At 39.4% G+C, this 20,000-nt stretch overlaps 2 protein-coding genes across 4 annotated transcripts in view; both read left to right on the top strand.

Annotated features, from left to right (window-relative positions):
• LOC138014452 (uncharacterized) overlaps positions 1-1,671 on the top strand; it is a 77,245-nt gene extending 75,574 nt beyond the window's left edge. Inside the window, 2 exon segments of the mRNA XM_068861526.1 lie at positions 15-186; positions 1,415-1,671. Coding sequence (XP_068717627.1) covers positions 15-182 — 168 coding nt within the window. The 3' untranslated portion in view covers positions 183-186; positions 1,415-1,671.
• Positions 1,672-9,808: 8,137 nt separating this feature from the next.
• The window catches only part of LOC138059621 (melatonin receptor type 1B-B-like), a 22,873-nt gene continuing 12,681 nt past the window's right edge, over positions 9,809-20,000 (top strand). The window contains exon 1 of one of the 3 annotated variants that reach the window (XM_068905242.1): positions 9,809-9,855. The gene's annotated coding sequence lies outside the window, so the exon portion shown is untranslated. Of the gene's footprint in view, positions 9,856-18,217; positions 18,503-19,519 lie in introns of those variants that run through there. The other 2 variants (XM_068905240.1, XM_068905241.1) reach the window with 2 other exon arrangements.

The raw sequence follows: 20,000 nt of genomic DNA, 5'->3' as shown, positions 1-20,000 counted from the left end.
TCGCTTACTTCCAGGCCAAAAAGGTAAAGATGATTGCCGTAGGTGTTGGCTCGGGTATAGACTACAGCGAACTTCGAGAGATTGCAAACAACAAACCAGCCAATGTCATTCACGTCGACAAGTTTGAGGACCTTTTCGTGAGACTGAATAACGTGATGCGAGCTTCATGTGAACCAGAATGAACACGTAAGTTTTGCTTTCAAATTTACTTCTTCTTTTTTTTCATTTTTGATACAGATAAAGTTGAATCATTTTTTCTCCCATTCTCTATGATAGTGCATTTTCACTGCACAGAAATGTTGACAATTTAATATTGAGTAGGCGTCAATCTATTGGTGGTTTGCGACCAAAACAGTTTGCCATGTTCCTCATGTCAGATTTCTGTGCCAAATACAAATGAAAAGAAAATATTTTGTAACGAAAACGTGAGATATCAAATCAGAGATTTTAAGGTCCATTAAGTTTGATACTTAAAGTACGCGGAACCTACATGCATCTGCTAAATTTAAATTACACCAGATATACGTTTAGGTTCTTTTTTGTTTTTCACTTTCTTGAGGCATTATTATATCATACTTTGACAAGGAGAGCATTTTCTTTGTTCCCTCTATGATGAATTCCCTGTTCCTATTGTACCCATCTTTCAATAGGATTCATTTACAGTAACTTGTGAGGCAGTTTCGTAGACTGTGTGAAAGAGAGGCTGCGGTGGCCTTGCCTAAGGGAATCTTTGGCCTTGTTTTCACAAGCGGTTTTTCAGTTCGCTTAGTGATTCCTTGAAAACAGTGCGTTTCCCAACCCGCTTAAAGTTAGGCGAGTCGGCAAATTTCACTAGAATTCTCATTAAATTTCAGCCAACAAACCATCTAGCTTAAGCGAGTTGGCAATTACTTTCGGCCAATGGGGAGTCGCTTGCGGCTCAAATCGGAAATACAACAGGCGTGCTATTTTTATTATTGTATTGGCACGTGCTTTCTCCTCATTTAATCTTACCCGTATCATTTTCAAGTCGCTTAACGAAGTCTGCAAACAAATCACTTTCAGGAATGTTAAGCGAGACAACGGCTGTCGTGAAACACGGCCTTTGTTTTTCAAATCCTGCCTCATTAGTTTCAAGTTGAGTTGAGTTCAAGTCATTTGTATTTGAGTTCAAGTTAAACATTTGCGTAATCCCTTGAGCCTCAGAACAGCCCGATGGATATAAGAAAAGCACAGAGGTGTGAATCAAAACGAGGTCACCTCCAGCCTCACTGCCATCCAGACGCCAGGTCAGTTGGCACACATCTGAACGTGATTTGTTGTAGAAAATGGCAGGCGGGTTTAAGAACCATCATGCATCACGCTGTCCATTTCCCCGGAGGCAGTTCCCTCATGGCGGTCTTTCTAATGAATTCGCTCTCCCCGTCTCTAACAGATCACATGGATAAAAGGAAGAGTTGCCTGAACAGGAAGCTGCCGACATAAACCAAGAGTTGCGTAGATATTGTAGTTTCAATAAAACTTATTTGAGGGCAAAATCTCGTTTTATGTCTTGTGCCTCTTTTTGTTCATCTTCGTTTGCGCAGCTCGACAAAAGTCGTGAGCCTTTTTTTTTTGTCATTTATTTGACTTGATTTACTTTCATTGTTAATTTCAGTTTACAGTGTCCCCAATTAGCGCTCCAGCGCTAGAACGACTAGACACTTAAATAAAGTTCCTTTCCTTTCCTTTCCTTTTCCTTAATCAAATCATTCAAATCTTATCAATCCTTCCCTAACCCTTTTATTTTACTATGTTCCTTTCCCCTTTGTTTGTTTAGGTAATGATAAATCACATAAATTTTCTCATCCAATTTGGAATAAATAAGCCCTCTAATTCTTTTCAAAGACAAGCAAATTTGAAAAACATGACGAGTGCTTATTTCCAAATTGCACGAGAAAATCATCTGATTACTCATTGATATTCGAGAGGAAATTTCTAGGTGACAATAGTTGCGGTCGCATTAGGGAGTTAACACTGGTGTTAAAACATGTTCTTTTGTTCAGTTGTTCCCCTAGGGATTCAAAACACCAAGAGAAGTGTCAACACTAGTTTTAAACTTTGTTTCTCTCGAGTGTGACAACAACCAATGTCGTAATTGAGCAGAAGAACGCACGCGTATCACGCAATCATGTGAAAATTCGCATTTGATTGGTGAGACTTGCTTTGATCATTGACCAATCAGAATGCTTGGTTTGTTACCTATTTTCAGCACTGCTTTACCTGAAAACTGGATTTCAGGTAAAGCAATCAGAACTGGATAAATTTTCATGTATGTTATTAAAAGGAAAACTGACAGAGGCCAAATGGATGATGAAACTACTCCCAGAAAAATCTTAAAGGAACCTGTTAAAATTGTTCAACTGGATTATTTGTATAACTGCAGAAAAATCGTCTTTTCGCTCTTTATCCCGACTAATCTAGAAAGCCACAGAACCAAATTCAGACTTTGCAGGGCTAATAGAGCAGTTTTCAAACAAGTGACTGTCGAAAGTAATCACGTGATTGCAATAGGCTAGTTTCGAATTGTGCAGCAACAAAAGAACAGAGTCGAGGTTCAGGGGAATAATTAGCATTTTGTTTCGTACAAAACAAAGGAAAATGAAATTATTCCCCTGAACCTCGACTCTGTTCTTTTGTTGCAGCACAATTCGAAACTACAATACTAGACATATTTAGTTGGAACACTTAGCGAATGGTCAGAATCATCGTGTTACAAGATCGTAGCTTATACCACATCCCCCTTCCCCCATTCAGGAAGGGGGAAACGGCGATGGGTGTTCCAACAAATGTGACGAGTATTGTAGCCTACCAAAAATATTAAGATGCTGGTTAACTTTTGACAAGGAGTTGAGATTTCGGTTGATTCTACAGGAGCATAAACGTAGCGTAAGAACCGTGCGTGTCTGGTCTTCTCGAGACAGAGGTGAGAGATGATTTCATGCAGACTGGAACGCCTAAATTGCTCTGTTGTAAACATGGCGGTTGACAGCACCAGTAAAGTCGTCTCTTTTGCTTCAACTGATTTAGTCTTTCCTATCGCAGAAAGAAACATCTTCAGGGGCCGTAATATATTTGCATAGCTATTCTGATTCCTTGGTATATAAAATATGTCAATCAACGCTGACCGTTGCACTTGATATTCATGTCAGTCCGTCTGGGAATAGAGCCTATTAAAGTGTTCAGAGGACAAAATTTACTTATCACACGAGTTTGGAACTGTTGGAATATTGCACGGCGTATATTGCATCGCACGGCTTCATACCAACGCACACCAATACTCAGACAATATTAGACATATCTAGTTGGAACACTTAGCGAATGGTCAGAATCATCGTGTTACAAGATCGTAGCTTATACCACATCCCCCTTCCCCCATTCAGGAATGGGGAGACGGCGATGGGTGTTCCAACAAATGTGACGAGTGGGGCATAAACGTAGCGTAAGAACCGTGCGTGTCTGGTCTTCTCGAGACAGAGGTGAGAGATGATTTCATGCAGACTGGAACGCCTAAATTGCTCTGTTGTAAACATGGCGGTTGACAGCACCAGTGAAGTCGTCTCTCTGGCCTTTCTGTGGACGAATTCCAGGACCTACCGATACAATTTGAGCAAGTTTTGAAAGCTAAAAACTTCAATCGATGCTGTATTTTGCCGGTAGGACTGGGTGGCTCCACACTCATAACAAAATCTATGAAATGAGAATCGGGGGTCTTCCCTCGTCATGGAATGGCCGAATTACCCAGAATTCCTTTTGGGCACGAAGGAGGCAAGCGGAGACTGGTCCTCATCAAATGAGGAAAAAGTAGCGAGAAGAAGATTTCTAGGCAGATACTAAGGAGTAGCCAAGGTACGTGCTGTTAACGTAGACTTTTTATCATAGGAAATTCGGCCTGGCCTTTAGTAACTTCTTGTCAAAGAAACGGTATAATGTAAATAAGAGAGTAATGAGATTTATATTTGCGATTACCTGTCCTCTAACGTACCACTTCAGTCAAACTCTACATCTCTATGCAATAAGCGCATTCAAAATTTCCTCGTATTATTGTATAAAAGTAGTTAAAGAAAGAAAAGGCTTGTCCTGCATATATGAAAAATACGTTTTCTCTCCCGTTCTCTTCTTATGCATGATCTTCGTGGAAATTACATTCTGTCCCTCAATAAACCTAGAACAACCAGTTCTGGTCTTAGTTCTTTTTCTTACGTATTAGCTAAGTACGTTGCGAAATGCGCTACCTGATTTTTCCCGTACCACTGAGTTTACTGGTTTTAAAGTAATCCAGGGTCGGGTTTTGTACAGCGGCTTTTCGTTTTAATTAATATATCTTTAAATATTATTTAATATTTAGTTATTTATCTGTATATATTATGTATGTTAGCTGTAATGTCTCGAAGATATTATTCTGAAATTCGAAATGAAATAAAGTTTTATGCATGCATGTATGTTACCTTCGGCAGAGCGCATGCGTGCACTTTGTAATCTGCGACTCCAGTGCTTATCATATGACAGATAAAATGACTTTTCTCTTGAATATATAAGCCATCGAACTCTTACGTTAAATTGTAATGACAAGGGCGGTTTGGAGCTGTGAGTAGGCGTGGGATTTGTCTCATATGGTTTAGGGGCCGACATATCCCTCCCTCAATGCCGTACCGGGAGGCGAGGTCGATAGCAGAAAGCAGCGAAGGGCCAACTGCGTCCAAAAGCGACGCTCCAGCGCCACGTCTGGAGGTACTGCATATTTTTCTCGTCTCGTCTTCAAACATTCCGTCAGCGCATGCGTGCGTAAATGTTCAGCCTCTCCGATACCTACAATACTAGACATATTTTAGTTGGAACACTTAACGAATGGTCAGAATGATCGTGTTACAAGATCGTAGCTTATACCACATCCCCCTTCCCCCAATTCAATGTTGTGTGAGAATTTTTCGGGTGACTACTAGTAGTTGTGGAAATCAACATTGGAGGAAGGGGGAAACGGGTGTGGATGTTCCAACAAATGTGACGAGTATTGTAGCCTAGTTTGTCAACCAATGAGAAGGAAAGCCAAAACCAATCACTATTTGCTTGTGCGATTTTTCCCGCGCTTTGAGCAAGTTACATGAAATAGGCCTTTTGCAGCTAACGATCACATGGTACAAAATCCGCCATGCTGGAGGGCAAGCTCATTATTATTCTCCCACTGGGACATTAAAACAAGGAGATCTGAACCAGTCAACCTTGACTTGCCTTTGTTGTAATGTCCCAGTGGGAGAATAATAATGAGCTTGCCTCCAGCATGGCGGATTTTGTACCATGTGATCGCTCGCTGCAAAAGGCCTATTGCTTGGAATTGCTACGAATTTGGATTTGTTCATTGTGTGCTGTGACTGGTCGAAGTACGCTGGTATTTGTTCGAAGGTGATGTTAAACGCAACAATGTTGCCGCGTAAAAAATCGGTGTTAAACCGAATCGGCTCGTGTAACATCACCTTTAGCAAGGGTTTCAATAACTTTTGGAGGAGATGCCTGGGTTAATCAATGTAAGCAGAGGTCACTCTTGTCTGTTACAAGGGTTCATGCATGAGACAGAATTGTTCAGTCTTTCTTCTTTCTGATGAGAAGTAAAGGGACTCCGGAAACAGGAATAAATTTCAAAGTTGAACGGTGAAGAATCCCTTGTGTTCTGGCCCTGAAGCATTTCGAAGACTAGCTTCGCAATGTAATGACTGCAAACCAAATGGATGAGAGCAAAATAGCTCGACATAACAACAAAACGCTCCTGACTAAAGTTTATCATTTATCTCAGCCCTTCTCGTGTTTATAACGTCAACTTACCATAAAATGCGTGGTACCTTAGGCTCACTGCGATGATTTGTAAATCAACCCTGGACGCACATAGAGCTTTGTCAGTAATAATTTGTTTGATGATAGAAGAGTCCCTTACGTCAATGTGTTGAGATGTTGGTTGTCGTTAATAATTTTAAATCCCCCGTCAATTTTCTCGTCATGGAAATGTCCATGTCTGTGTTGCTGTTTGTTGATCGGCATCTCGGATTATCATACGGCATACATACATACATTGGCAAGATCAATGGACCTGCGCAACTAAGCTACAGAATGAACAATATAAATTTAAATCTAAATTAAAATAAAAAAAATGTAGTCAAAAATTATATATCTAAAAATATTTCAAATCCATTGATTTAAAAGAAACACTACAAGAAGCTTTCTCAAAACTAATAGTTTTTAGGAATTTCTTATTTTTCCTAATTAAAGTCTTACAAGAACCAAGACTTGACGTGTTTTTGAATGAATCGGGGAGGAGATTCCATTTCAAGGTAGCTCTGTGCTTAAATAAATAAAGATCTGCCGATCTCAGCTGTCCTTGGCCTAGTAACAATATTGGCAGACTTCCTAAAATTATAGTAATTATTAGTTTTAGATGGATCAATTAATAGTCTTCTAATGGAAAACGAAACAATGGAGTTTCAAAAAGTTGTACTTCTAACTTCAGCACTGTGGATAAACCTAGGTAGCCTTTAAATAATTGTAGTTGCTCGTAAGTGAATGCGATCGAGCCGGTCTGCCAATAAGGATTGCATGAGAGCATCAGCCGTGCTTGAGTGGATTCGAACAAAAAAGAGGGCGAATGTTGAGCCCTTTAACAGCGTTTCTTTGTGCTAAGGCGACTGCAAACTGGTCATTCAATTAAACTATCCTGAAACGTCGCTAATCCACGGTGTTAAAATTTCCTTATATATGGACCGAACACGACCAAAGTAAAATCAATGCTGGATCGAATGAATTCACTGAGTTTTCCAAAGGTTAGAGGAATTGAACTAAACAATATATTTGGCTATTTGAACTGGGCAGTAGAGAAGTGGTGGCCTGACAGTCTTTTCCGAAAAAAGGAATTAAATGTACTGTAAAACACTTTAAGGATCACAATCTGACTGCTCCGAAAGGCTTTTCTCAGAGTACACTGCTTTTCTCCTCCCATCCAAACCAACCAACATCTGTTTTGACCCGCTTTGAATTCAGGTGATTTGATTTAAGCTACGGTGTGCTCAATTAGTGGAGCACTTTGCCTCAACTAAATCAATAAACTTGAGACCTTAATAATGGGAAATACAAGGATAGGAAACAAGGCTTATTTCACCGGAAAGCCCTGGATCATTTCAATTTCAATTTCAGTCACTCAAAAAACCGATCTGTTTTTGTCGATACACCTGGACCTCTGTGGTTTTTGTTGTCTTTTTTTCCTGGTCAAGTTAACGAGAAACGATGAATGTTGAACACATAACCGATCTAAGAAATCTTTGGGTCCACGCAGCCGGCTCAACGAATCGACATTGAAGCATCCTCAGAAATAATGCCATGATCTGTTGTAGGTCTGACAGAATTTTTGGTTTCACTCTTTGGGAAATTTCGCCAACTTTAATGTCTTTTTTTTAATTAAATTAACTCACAATTGGTTCTTCAACATGGAAACAAATAATTCATTTCGCCAATTTTATAGCTTTTTCAATTCACATTCTATGGAGCTCATGCAGACTGACATTTTTAATTAACATCAATGGCAAAAAATATTTTGTGGTTAAAGCGCTGTCCCTTCTATCTCCGTGTTCCACAGCCATTCTATCTTTTACAAAAAAGGCAGGACTTTCCGTCAGATTGTTATCCTTATACAGTCAAAAAATGAATAGCTGTTTTGATTTTGAATGGTTATACAGAAATATCAGAGGCCCAGAAAACAACTTCCCTTTACAACCTATTCCACCATTGGTGTAAGATGCAGCTGGTATTGAGTTTAGAATTAGACTCCATTGTTCCTGTTATTTTTTTTGTGGCTTTTGTTTTCTGAATCACTGACGATAGCCCTTGTGATAGCTGCTTGGCCGTTAAATTAATTAAATAATAAATTAAACTTGCAAGCGTTGAGCTGCCGAAAAAGCACAGTTTCCAGTTCGTCATGATCGTCGAAAGAGGCTAAGGTAATATATTCAATGTTATTTTGCTTTAGCTCATTGCAGCCTCGTCACGTATTCCCTTTTCAACCAGTCACCAACATGCAAAGCTTCATCTTGCCCTTTTCCTCTAACTTTTTGGGCCGAATACTCGAGTTAACGTCAGCGTAAGTTATGAGAAGGAGTGCAAGTGTCCTCAAACGTTGTATGACTTATATTTCAACAGAGATTCTGTTAGTTGGAGTGCTATGTTCATCCCCATGTAATCCACCTGCCTTAGTAATGGAAATGGGCCCACATTAAGACAGAAAACAACTCTGACCGGCGGTGAGAATTGAACCCATGACCTCCGGTTTTAGATCAGCGTTGCTTTACCGATTGTAATTATGAACTTTATTTAGTGCCAACTTTATATAGCGCTTAGGCACCAATTGAGAAAACTTCACAGAAATCAAATCAATTTTATCGATTTAGCTCACAAATTGGTTTTTAAGGAGAGGGGAAGACTTCTTGGAGCAGAGAAGAGAACCAACAAACGCAACCTGCATAGAGTGACGAGTTCACGCTCCTGAGTGCATCATGGGTAATCAGCGCAAGATGGAGAGAGATTCAAAGTTTTGTAAGAAAGTTCAAAACGATGAAAACTATTCATGTTATGCAATTTTGGGTTTTTTTATTTCCAAAACAGAAGATATGGGCTCAAAGGTGCGCGCGGCAGAATAATTTTGGAGAGAATGGCTATTGTAGAAAGAGTTTCTGCTATACATTTCCTGTAATTCCAAAGCCACAAAATTACAGAGAAATTCCAAAGAACGGATACCAAGTCTAGTTTGTCTCAGTCGTGAACATGAACTTATTTGTTTGGTTTATGAAGGCGAAAGTCTATAAAGTAGAGTCATGTACAGTATATTTTGCTTTGAATTTCCATACAAACCTTTGAATTTCCCGCCATGTTGCACTGATTACCCATGATGCAATCAAGAGTGTGAACTCGTCTATTTGTCGCCAATGTACCATCGCTGCTCTCTGAGCCACTCGGCCTGCCATGGGTTCGTGGTACTGAGTATTTTAGATATCATTCGAGGCAATGAACAAATTAAAACAGGTACGTCAATTCGAACGTTGGCCATGTAGCATTTTTTTTTTAACATGTGACAACTCGTGAAACCACAATCTCCTCTTATTCTGAAAAGAAAAAACGATCTGTTTACAATTTTTTTTTTTTTTTAGGGGGGGGGGGGGGGGTTAGGAAAATGAAAGGCAAATCTCTGGCGAGAAGTTCATTTCAGGGAAACGTCTTCGTTGTAAACTGAATACGTTGGAAATGTTTTTCTGAAATATGCCCGACCGGTTTTGAGGGCTATCATAGGCGAATTCAAAGGCCAAATATTATTTATTTATGGTAGTACATTTATAATAGATATAATACAAGGTCAGTCAGTTTGCCCCCGCTCGTCCACCACTCACAAAAAGAAACAATTATTGTCAAAAGGGACTAAAAAGGAAGGCCCATATTGCATTCAACCAGAAAATCAAATCCTATCCAGAAAGTAAAATCATACAAGTCGAACGTCACCTACTTGTCCAATAAAGACGTACCAGTAGCAGGTGTATTTACTATTTCCACCAAAATTTCATAAGTCCAGCATCAAAAGAGGAACAATACAAGCTTTTCGATCACTTATATAGAGGATTTCACTTTTTTAACCGACCGACCTTACATTTTGTACTTTTTTAATGGGCCTCAAGAAAATCAGTAATCAGTTTCAAGAGTTTCTCATGATGAGGTGGCTTAAAATGTTCATTTAAAAGAGTTTAGACAAGACATTCAGTCTTCGAGAATCCGCACCGTGGAGATCTTTTTTTTCCGCAATCAAGTGGAATTCAGGTAAATCTTTCTACTTTTCCTTAGGCAGGTAAAACCCAAATCTCAATCTTATCGAATGTGTAACCGAGTGGTCCTGAACTCGGACTTTTTTCCTTCAGGATCTCCTTGTTAACTGAAGCTCAACCTTAAAACTTGTTTACCCAAACCATTTCATGATCAGCTACTGCCTTCAATTGATTTACGTTGTATTTCACAAGCTTTTCAAAGGATCAGAAACAGGAAAGAAAGCTTTGACCTACAATTTTATGTCATGAAAGGACAAAATTGGTGTATTGTCACGGGTGAAAAGAAACACTTTTTTTCGTTGTATAAAAGAGCTGTATTCTTTTGAACGAAGATTCGGAGATGCTCGGAAAAACCGAGTGCTCCTTTGCACGAGTCGAAGCTCAGCATACAAGATCTTCCCATCATTATTTCGGATCCAGGAAGGTAAAATACCTTTCAAGTGCTTATCCTCATAGACATATGATTTTCAGTCTACGCGAGTTGACTGTGATTACTTTATTTTTCTTCTGTAGCTTTTAATTACTTCTGGCATTGGGGAGCTTAAAGGGGCTAGGTCACGCAATTTTAGGCAATTTCGGCACTGATCGAATGGTCATAGAATTAACTAAAATATCAAAATAACTGTTCAAAACTATAGAAGAACTCTAACAAAACACAGGGAGGCTAAGAGGGGACATGGATGGACAAAACTGGAGAGGACTGAAATGGATTGAATTTGAGTAAATATGAAAAACGTCGGCCCACCTTTTTTCAAATTTATATCAGTCGGTATCAAAATGTCGTTTACAAAGCTGGAAAATCATTCTCAATTGTTATGTGGCCGTGATTTTGCAAACGAAAGACTCTTGCTCTGCCAATTTGACGTTTAGAGCTCAAAATTAACAAAATTACCTAAAATAGCATGACCTAGCCCCTTTAAGCTTAAGCAACGGTGACAGCAACGAGAATGTCATCTCAAAATATAAATTCACGTTTTTGTAATCACTTCGTGACAAGGTGTGGTAGTTCCTCAGTAATTAGGGAGCTTAAGCAACGACAACGGCAACGGCAACGAGAACGTCATCTCAAAATATAAATTTGCGTTATTTGTATCCTTTCGTGACTATTTCAACGTTTTTAATATGACAAGGGTGTGGTAATTCCTCAATGATGACACCAGTTGGAACGGCACTCCATTTTAGGAGAGAAAATGAAAATTTAGCCCCAAGTGCTGACGTTCTTCATAAAACCAAAAACTTGGCTATTTCACGTTGTTGTTTTGCTGACGACGGCAAAGAAATGGACAAAAGTGAAAAACGCTCGTGCAAGGCGTGCAAAGCTATCGTTTTTGCCCACTAAATATGCAAATTCGTGACGTTCTCGTTGCCGTCGCCGTTGTCGTTGCTTAAGCTCCCTATTAGTTAGATTAAGCACCGCGAAAACGGCGAACGCTGAACGTCGGCTAGCCGTTTGTCGTTTCCCGTTCCGTCTGCGATGTTCGTCTGTTTAAGTTTCCCGACGACACGGCTAACTAGGTATTAACTAAATGTTCGCTCAAAAAGAAACTTTTTCAACTTATTGGTAAAATTATTAACTGAAATACAGATAGAGTTCAATACAGGCCAGGCCCATATTTCTTAATTTTCCTAAGACAAATGTTCTCGGTCGCCATTCACTGCGACTAGAAAAAATGGATGCGGAGAAGTCATGTATTTTCCGCTTGAATTTGAAACTCTTTTAGCTTTATAAGCAGTTCATGTAGAAGTAGGATGATAACCGAAGCTTAGCTATAAACTGAAGCAAGTGATCAAAATGAAAGAAATAGTCGGTAAAAATGGGCTTCAAATACTCACGTTCTGGCGTTCGCTACAAACGGGAAAAATGTCCTCCGCGAGTAGAAACGGCGGTCGGCAAACGGCAAACGCAGGAAATGTCAGGTCACGTGACCCTCTGCCGTTCGCGGGAAAAAAATACTCGTTGCTTAATCTCTCTAATGAGACTGGTCGGGACGGCGCTTAATTTAGGAGAAAGAAATGAAAGTTCATTTTCAAGTGCTGATCAAAGGAGAGCGAGAGTTGACGAGGGTTGAAATTCCCGCTCTCGTTTGGCCAACTCTCGATCACTCTCATCGAGGATCACTCTCATCGAATCTCATGAGCTCGTTTGGACAGGGCTTAAAGCCTCAAATTTGGCTATTTCACGTTGTTGTTTTGCAGACGACAGCAAAGAAATGGACAAAAGTGAAAAACGCACGTGCAGGGCGTGCAAAGCTATTGTTTTTGCCCACTAAATATGCAAATTTGTGACGTTCTCGTTACCGTCGCCGTTGTCGTTGCTTAAGCTCCCTATTAATGTCTTCAAAAACCCTACAGCAGGGATGATGCAGTGCTGGGAGCATTCATGTCCCAAAAATGTCAACCCGGATTCGATTCCCAGACTTGGCGTCACGTGTAGGTCAGTTGAGTTTGTTCGTTCTCTGCTCTGCTCCGAGAAGTTTTCAATCTTCGAATCCTTTTCCCCTCTCCGCCAAAACCAGCCCACGGTTTGATATTGAATCTAATTGATTCATTTCTATGCAGTGTCCCTAATTAGTATCCCAGAGGTAAATACAGTTGACACTGTATAAAATGCATTATTATATTAGGCCATCCCCTTTTTTTCTCCGTTTCGCGTCGTCCTACCGACCCAAATTTTGGGCATTTTCCAAAAAAAAAAAAAAGTTAACGACGTTTTTAAGCCATTTTTATGTCGCACAGGAGTTTCGGTGGTTGATCCTTTTTCCCACGCTGTCTGAATTTTGCCACAACATCCGCCAACTTTTCCGCCATATTGATTTTGGGTTCACGTCTTCTTGTTTTCCTGGCTCCACAGCTATGATGCCGGGGTACCAGGCCTCCGATTCCGAGAATGCTTATGATTTTTTTTTTTTAGGTTTTTTTTTTAACCGACCGACCGACCCAATATCAGGAAACGTATTCGACGGTAAACAAATAAAAAAAAGGGGGATGGCCTTACAGCAAAGAGAGGGGGAATACACCAATAAATCATGCGATTGCAAGACGGACAACCATGGTAGTTAGAATGAAAAAAAAGCAAGTGAAATGTTTACTCATCTTGAAATCTCGAATTCAAATCCAAAGCATTTGCTGCGTTAAGTAATTACGAATTATTCTTGCAGAACCCACCTGAAAGCGCGGATAAATAGCATTTATTCGGTAACTAAAATGAAAGTTAAAACGATCATCGCGGTTAGAAGCAACTTAAACAATGATTGCAAGTAAACCTCAAAGAAAATCCAGTCTTTGAGTGGATTCTAGTCGAAACCATCAACCAACTATTGTAAGCTATCCAGACAGCTGGGAGCGGCTTTTACTTCGGGTAGAAGAGCACAGAGCGCGTCATCAGAAAGGAATGCAAATGCGAGAAATTCACTCACAAATAGTTAGTACATAAAAGTTTGGCAGTGTGGATGTGTGGAAGTTTGGAAGTTTGGCAGTGTTGAAGTGTGGAAGTGTGGAAGTTTGGCAGTGTGGAAGTGTGGAAGTTTGGCAGTGTGGTAGTAACCCTAACCCGAACACGAACCCTAATCCACACTGCCACACTGCCAGCCTTCCACACTTCCACACTGCCAGACTTCCACACGGCCAAACTTCCACACTTCCACACTGCCAAACTTCCACACTGCCAAACTTCCATGTACTAATTATTTGTGAGTAAATTTCTCGCATTTGCATTCTTTTCTGATGACGTGTTCTGTGCTCCTCTACCCGAAGTGAAAGACCCTGGGAGCTGTTCAACTCTGGCGATTTTTTTTTTTAATCCGCGGGAAAATGGACTGCCTATTTCACGAAATGTTATTCATTCGCGAACGAAAACCAAAGCTAAACACGCAGTCTGACTCAATACGTGCAAAAGTATTTATTTAAACATATACTGCACGAACTGACACGTTAAACACCAATAGCAATGAACGCTCATTATTATAATGAAGTTTATCACATTTTATTTGTATATAATCTCTGAGCTACAATTTTACATCAGTTTTAACATTTTACTTGATAATGAGGTCATGGAGACTTCGAAACGTCGTAGTTTTACCGTTAATTTTTATTATCAAATGTAATCTAAAAATTATTTAATAATTGTTAAATATTTGGCGGTCAAAAACGGTCCAGAAAAAAACTGCATCTCAGGTCGAAAGTTCTGCTTAGAGTATCATTTATCTTGACGAACACACTTAACTTAGGACTCAGGAAGTTGTCCATCAAAAACTTTAATTTAAAGCCATTACCTAGCTCGAGCGACTCGGTCAACACCAACAGGAAAGTTCTGCTCAGCCTGTGTTTTTCTTACTTGAGTTGTTAAAAAGTTAACCTACCGCACGTTTTTCAAGTAGTTTTTTTTCTCCATGCATCTGCTCGAATCACGGCGTTACTCAAACTGTCTCCATATTAAAGGCAACTGTGGATTTCACTACAAATTAAATTAAACAATGTTCCGAGTTCCACGCGATTTTCTTTCCGTCACACATAACCTACGTTTATTTATGGAAAAAGCAAATTTTTGCAACACGCACTAGTATGTTCCGTAAAAGGCGAAAAAGGGTATTTCCAAACTTTTCTGGATTTTTGTTTATCTATCTGTTCCCCTCGATTGGAAGCCTGATGCAAAAGCTATCTGAATTTGTCGTACTCGTTTGTTCTGCCTATGGACTGTTGAAACAATTCTATTCCGATGATTTCATACCTTGGTGCGTAAGGCCGTCTTCTATTACCATAGCATTATATGCTTTAGCGGCAGCAGGAAATTTAAGAAACGGCGACGGCTACGGCAAAGCAAGCAGCAAAACAAGAATATCATTGGTTTACACGAGCAAGCTTTCCTTGACAAGTTTTCCTTGACAACAAAAAATTGCTCATGGAAATAGGGTAAAATTGACATTTTTTCCTTGACAAGCATGCTGCCTTTTCGTTGTCAAGGAAAAATTGTTAATGATGATTGCCCCATGGCTCTTGCCTGTTCGTATAAACGGACAAGGAGAATGCGTAAAGGAATATTAACGAGATTAGTTCCCAGTACCAAGGTCATGCCCCTACACAAAATGGCGGCTAAAACGAAAGCAAGTTGGCCTGGAACGAGCTTCATTTTGTTTATGTACTCTCTGGATAACAATTATTGAGGATACAGGCTAAACTTGTTCATCGTCGACCCGAAAAATAATTCCTTGTCAAGGAAAACTCGTTGATCATTTACGAGAGCAATGATATAAATTGTCAAAAAAACCTTGTCAAGGAAAACTTGCTCGTGTATATAAATTGGAAAAACCTTAAATAACAATGACCACAACCAGGTTTTCTGAGCTCGCGAGACTGAGTACCCCCCAGAAAACCATTGTTTTAACGAAAACCGCCGGTCAGCAACTTGGTTCTGGTCATTGCTGTCTAAGGTCTTCCGTGTAAATGGGGATTAGAGTGCAACGCGCCTTACCGTGGCCACCCAACAAACTTTTAAATTGGAAAACCTACGCGTAAATACGTCAACTCAACAACCCATGCAACGGTGTTCAAATTACAACATTACGAACTTTGCATTTTAACAAGGCGTGACTGTCAATGAAATTCGCACACTCTGATTGGCGGATAATTTGTAAAAGAGGGAAAATAATCGTGCTGCACGAGCGGCAAGCATTTTAGCACATATTTGTGTGGTACTCTGCATAACTACGTGAAATCACCAAATTTGAGGTTTTGACGACAACGAGAGCTTACGAAGATGATCTTCTCTTTTTACTGTGACTGACCACTCGTACCCAATTTATTCTTAGAGACACTTCGCACAGATTGTTCGACGTGAACGAGATGGAATGATTAGGAAAGACTTACGTTAGCGCAAAGTTCTATTTTGCCGGAGGGGACGTTTTCGTCAATGTCGCCGTCGTAGATTGTGGATTAAGCAAAGACGACGATTACGAGGGTCCCCAATAGGGTTCTTCAATCCCGCCATCCCGACCAAAATTTTCCCTTCATCCCGAAAGTTTTTATCGGCCAATCCCGATCCCGGTCATGACGTCACAGTATGATGTCCAATCTCAAGATTTAGAACATCAACCTTCCTGATCCAATTGACCTCAATTATAGCATTCGCATGCAATCACAGTTTTGAAACCGAAATGATACATGATTGTGCATTATTAGTAATAACTGAATCTATTCATATCTTCCACTTTGTTAACTCGGTTGTAAGTTTAGCAGTGTACCGGGGTGACAGGCCTACAAGACTCCCTAGCGCGTGTTTTAGCCTTTCAGTTTTGTAATTTGGCTCTCACGAGTATATATCGCTGCTGGGTGGTATTTGTAACGAAAGGCAAGATTCGTTTGCTCTCCCGTGGTTTTTGAAGGAGTGCCAGTTCCCTGTTTTTAAATTGCGCTTCTGAGAGGGTCCCTTGAACAGATTCTTGGGATAACCTCTTTCATGTAGGCGTGATTTAAAATTTTGGGTGAGCTTTTTAAATTTTTTTTTAGAAGAGTCTCAGAGCTTCACCATTGACAAAGTCTTTTTTGACTCATGGTGGGTGGTACGAGGACAAGTGTCCGTGTTGAAATGTTTCAATAGGTTTGAAGTGCGTGCGCACATCAAGGACTGGATTACTCTTGAAACTTTCACCTTTGTAAATGCCAGTGTTTGTTTGCTGTGAATTTAATTTCAGGGTGGTATTTGGTTGCTTTTGTCTTTTCTTCCTTCATTTGTACTTTCTTTCAACATCATTTCAAAATATAACTTAGCGCTATCGCAAGTATTTCGCGATTATTCCGTCTTGTTCACCTTGTACACAAACTGGGCGAACTATCCTGTAACTGGATGGGTACGAATGGTTTTTAAGTCAAAACAGAAAACGAATGGTTCATTGTTATATGCTCCTAAAATTTGGTTGATTTGTGAAGAACGGCAAAGAAACTGAATGCACGGAAATTCGTGCTGCACCTGCAAAAAGATTAATTAGGGAGCTTTAGCAACGACGACAGGAACGGCAACGCGACGTCATCTCAAAACATAAATTTGCGTTATTGTAATTACTTCGTGACTATTCCAAGATCTTAAACATGGCAATGGTGTGGCAGTCCCTCAAGAATGAAACCGATAGGACTCACGCTTAGTTCAGGGGAGAAAATGAAAATTTATCTTCAAGTGCTGACGTCCTCGATAAAACCTCAAATTTGGCTATTTCATGTTGTTGTTTTGCTGACGACGGCAAAGAAATGAAAAACGCACGTGCAAGGTGTGCAAAGCTATTGTTTTTTTTTTCCACTAAATATGTAAATTTCAGTGGCATTCTCGTTGCCGTCGCCGTTGTCGTTGCTTAAGCTCCCTATCCTCTAAGACGGCGAAGGCATCTTATGTAACAACTTCCAAGTAATTAATAAAGGATATTGTCGTCAAAGGAAAAATAAACGAAATTGATATTGATTTTAACAAAAGAAAACTGGCACATTGCTTAAGACTGTCCAATAACTATTATTTGTTGTTTTGATGACTCGAGCAATCGCGCTAAACGAAATTACGAAATTTCGTAATATGTATAAGACTTGGCGGCTTGCAATTGTCCCTGATGTAAATAGAAGAAAATATTGAGAGACAATTTTACTAAAATTGTAATAAATCAATCCGCCTTTAATTAGCTTTTAGTCTTAACGGCTTTTCTGACAATATAAATTTAAAATATTATTTTAGACATTTTGCTGTTAAATACTGTGATCGTGAATGCGCTCTTATTTATGTTACTTGCAAAATGCCATGAAAAAAAAGTGACATACTGTATACGTATCTGGCTCAAGAAGACAGCATACAATTGCGTCAACGGAAAATTTAATGGAAGGCTTCAGTGAAATGAAAGACGGTTTTATTAATCAATTCATAGAATAGAACGTAGATTAAGGAGTCAAGGTTTTCAAAAATTACTGGAGAAAAAAAGACTTATGAATTAAATAATCATTTTGGAACGCTTTTAAATTTAATTTCTGCATTCCGGCCAACGGGCAGTTTTCCTTCTAAGGTAAAAACGGAAAGCATAAAAGCAAAAAAGGTTCCAAAAACATTTTTTAAAAAAACCTGAGAGCAGTTTTCCGTTTTAGAACCGTTAAGAACTCACTGCACATGTTTCTTTGCAAAAAATTTGCTCTGTCTGTAAACAACTTCAATTCGTTTGGAGTAACAAAATCAATCATATCACCTGTCGTAATTAAAGGATTGTCGAGCATATTGCTTTCAGCACGTCAAGACCGGCGAAAGACAAAGAAGAGGCCTGTCACGGGGTTTCAGCCTTAAAATGAGATATCTTTCAAAAACACAACGTTTTTGACGCATTTGATTGGTGTATGTCTTCATTATGAAATTGCTGTGATCAAGACATATATAAAGGAGGAACTTCGTTCCTTAATGTTGGCAGGAAACCGGCAAAGTTGACGAAACGGTGTTATTAATTTTCCTCGTAAATCTTCTCTCCTGGCGAGATGTCAAATTGGTTAGAGTTCTGAACGCCCAAAGGGGATCTCAGCTTTGTCACTGGAAACTTAAAAGTATCTCATTGGAATGCATGAAGACAAGTATCATCTTAAATAGAGATAACAATAGCTACGTCTGATTTGGGGTTGCCCATCGGCTAAAAGTAAGTGGCTGAATTTTTTCAGGTTAGAGGTCGCACGAGAAACTAGCTAGTAATATATCGCTCTTGTTTGACTGAAAAGACCAATAATTTTTCTAGACCCGTCAAACCGATGCCTAATACTGATATACCACGACGCGGCAATAATCTACCCAACGAAACAGAATAACAACTGAAATATTTTTATGCATCCGAGTTCAAATAGGTATTTTTTCGGTCAAAAGGGAATCAAGAAATAACATCCTAGCTTTGCAAGAAAGTTTTAACTGCTAATCTACATTTTGTATAGGACCGTAAAATGCGTAATTTAACTGCCAACATTGTAGCATAATTCTCCTTTATTCATGATCTGATAAAATTTGCTATATTTCAGTGAGCAATTAGGATATATTTTGAAATTTATCCGGGCATCAGATTCGTTTCTTCTCAGTGGACGATGCCCAACTGTAATTAAATGGTGCATGGGGCAAAAAATGCAGTTTATATTTAGGTGAAAACGCGACAATATTCGTTGCAGGAGAAAGTTCTTGCGAATGATATTTGCCAATTAGGTAAACCACAACAAACTCGTGAAAAATCATCAGTGCATTATGGAAAGATAAGTATATCATTCCTACGATCTAGGTTACTATAACATTGATAGGGCAACTACGCAGCGTGGCTATCTTTGAAATTCAAATTCGAAATTAGACTCATCACGAAACAAAATGGGTATATTTTTCTCCCTAAAATAGACAATACAGTTGAGAATCGGTTGTGGTTTTTAAAATTTTAAATGTTTCAGGTAAAATGGTATGGTTAATATTCACCCCTGTGAACGAATGAAGACTAATAAAAGAGAGATATTGGAAAAAAATCCTCGCGCTTGGATCCTCGAGTAACGCACTTTTCAACTTTGCATCTGAACCATAAACATTAGTTTTACCAGCACAAATTTTCAGTTTCAAACATACACCCCAAAGTGAACGTGACAATCTTCGTCCCACATAACAGGAGGCTTTGTGTCCGTGCGCGTGGGACGAAAATATGACAACAGTCCTCTCGATTCTGAAGCTTGAAACTGTATTTTTTAGATTGCTTCTGGTTTTCTTTATGTTTGCTTGTTTATTATTTTCTTTTTGCTTTTTTTTTCACTTCGACGGACCGACCCAAACTGATTATGAAACGCACTCAACAGCAAACGGGAAGCCTGAAAAAGAGGACGGTCTAATGAAATCGATCTCGAGAGTCACGCCTTTGTCAGAGTAGATTAGCACGTAACCGCAGGAAATCGAATCTTCATTTTGATCAAACGGTTAATTAAGGAAAGAAGATCTTCCGGGGAGGTTTTAGCCAGCCACAAGTTTTACAATGCGATTTTCGCAATCGAGTGAAAAATGGAATGGATAAGTCCCTCTGCAACTGGACTATTAGGAAAAAAAACCCTGTCTCCAAAGAAACTTCAAGTGAGGGAGTGCCATATATATAATTTTGTTTTGAGTGACAACTTCTGAGAGTCATT

This window comes from Montipora capricornis, chromosome 8, assembly GCF_036669925.1.
Source record: "Montipora capricornis isolate CH-2021 chromosome 8, ASM3666992v2, whole genome shotgun sequence".
Classification (NCBI taxonomy): Eukaryota; Metazoa; Cnidaria; class Anthozoa; order Scleractinia; family Acroporidae; genus Montipora; species Montipora capricornis.
The sequence above is the reverse complement of the archived record's forward strand: the minus strand, read 5'-3'. Positions and strand labels throughout refer to the sequence as shown.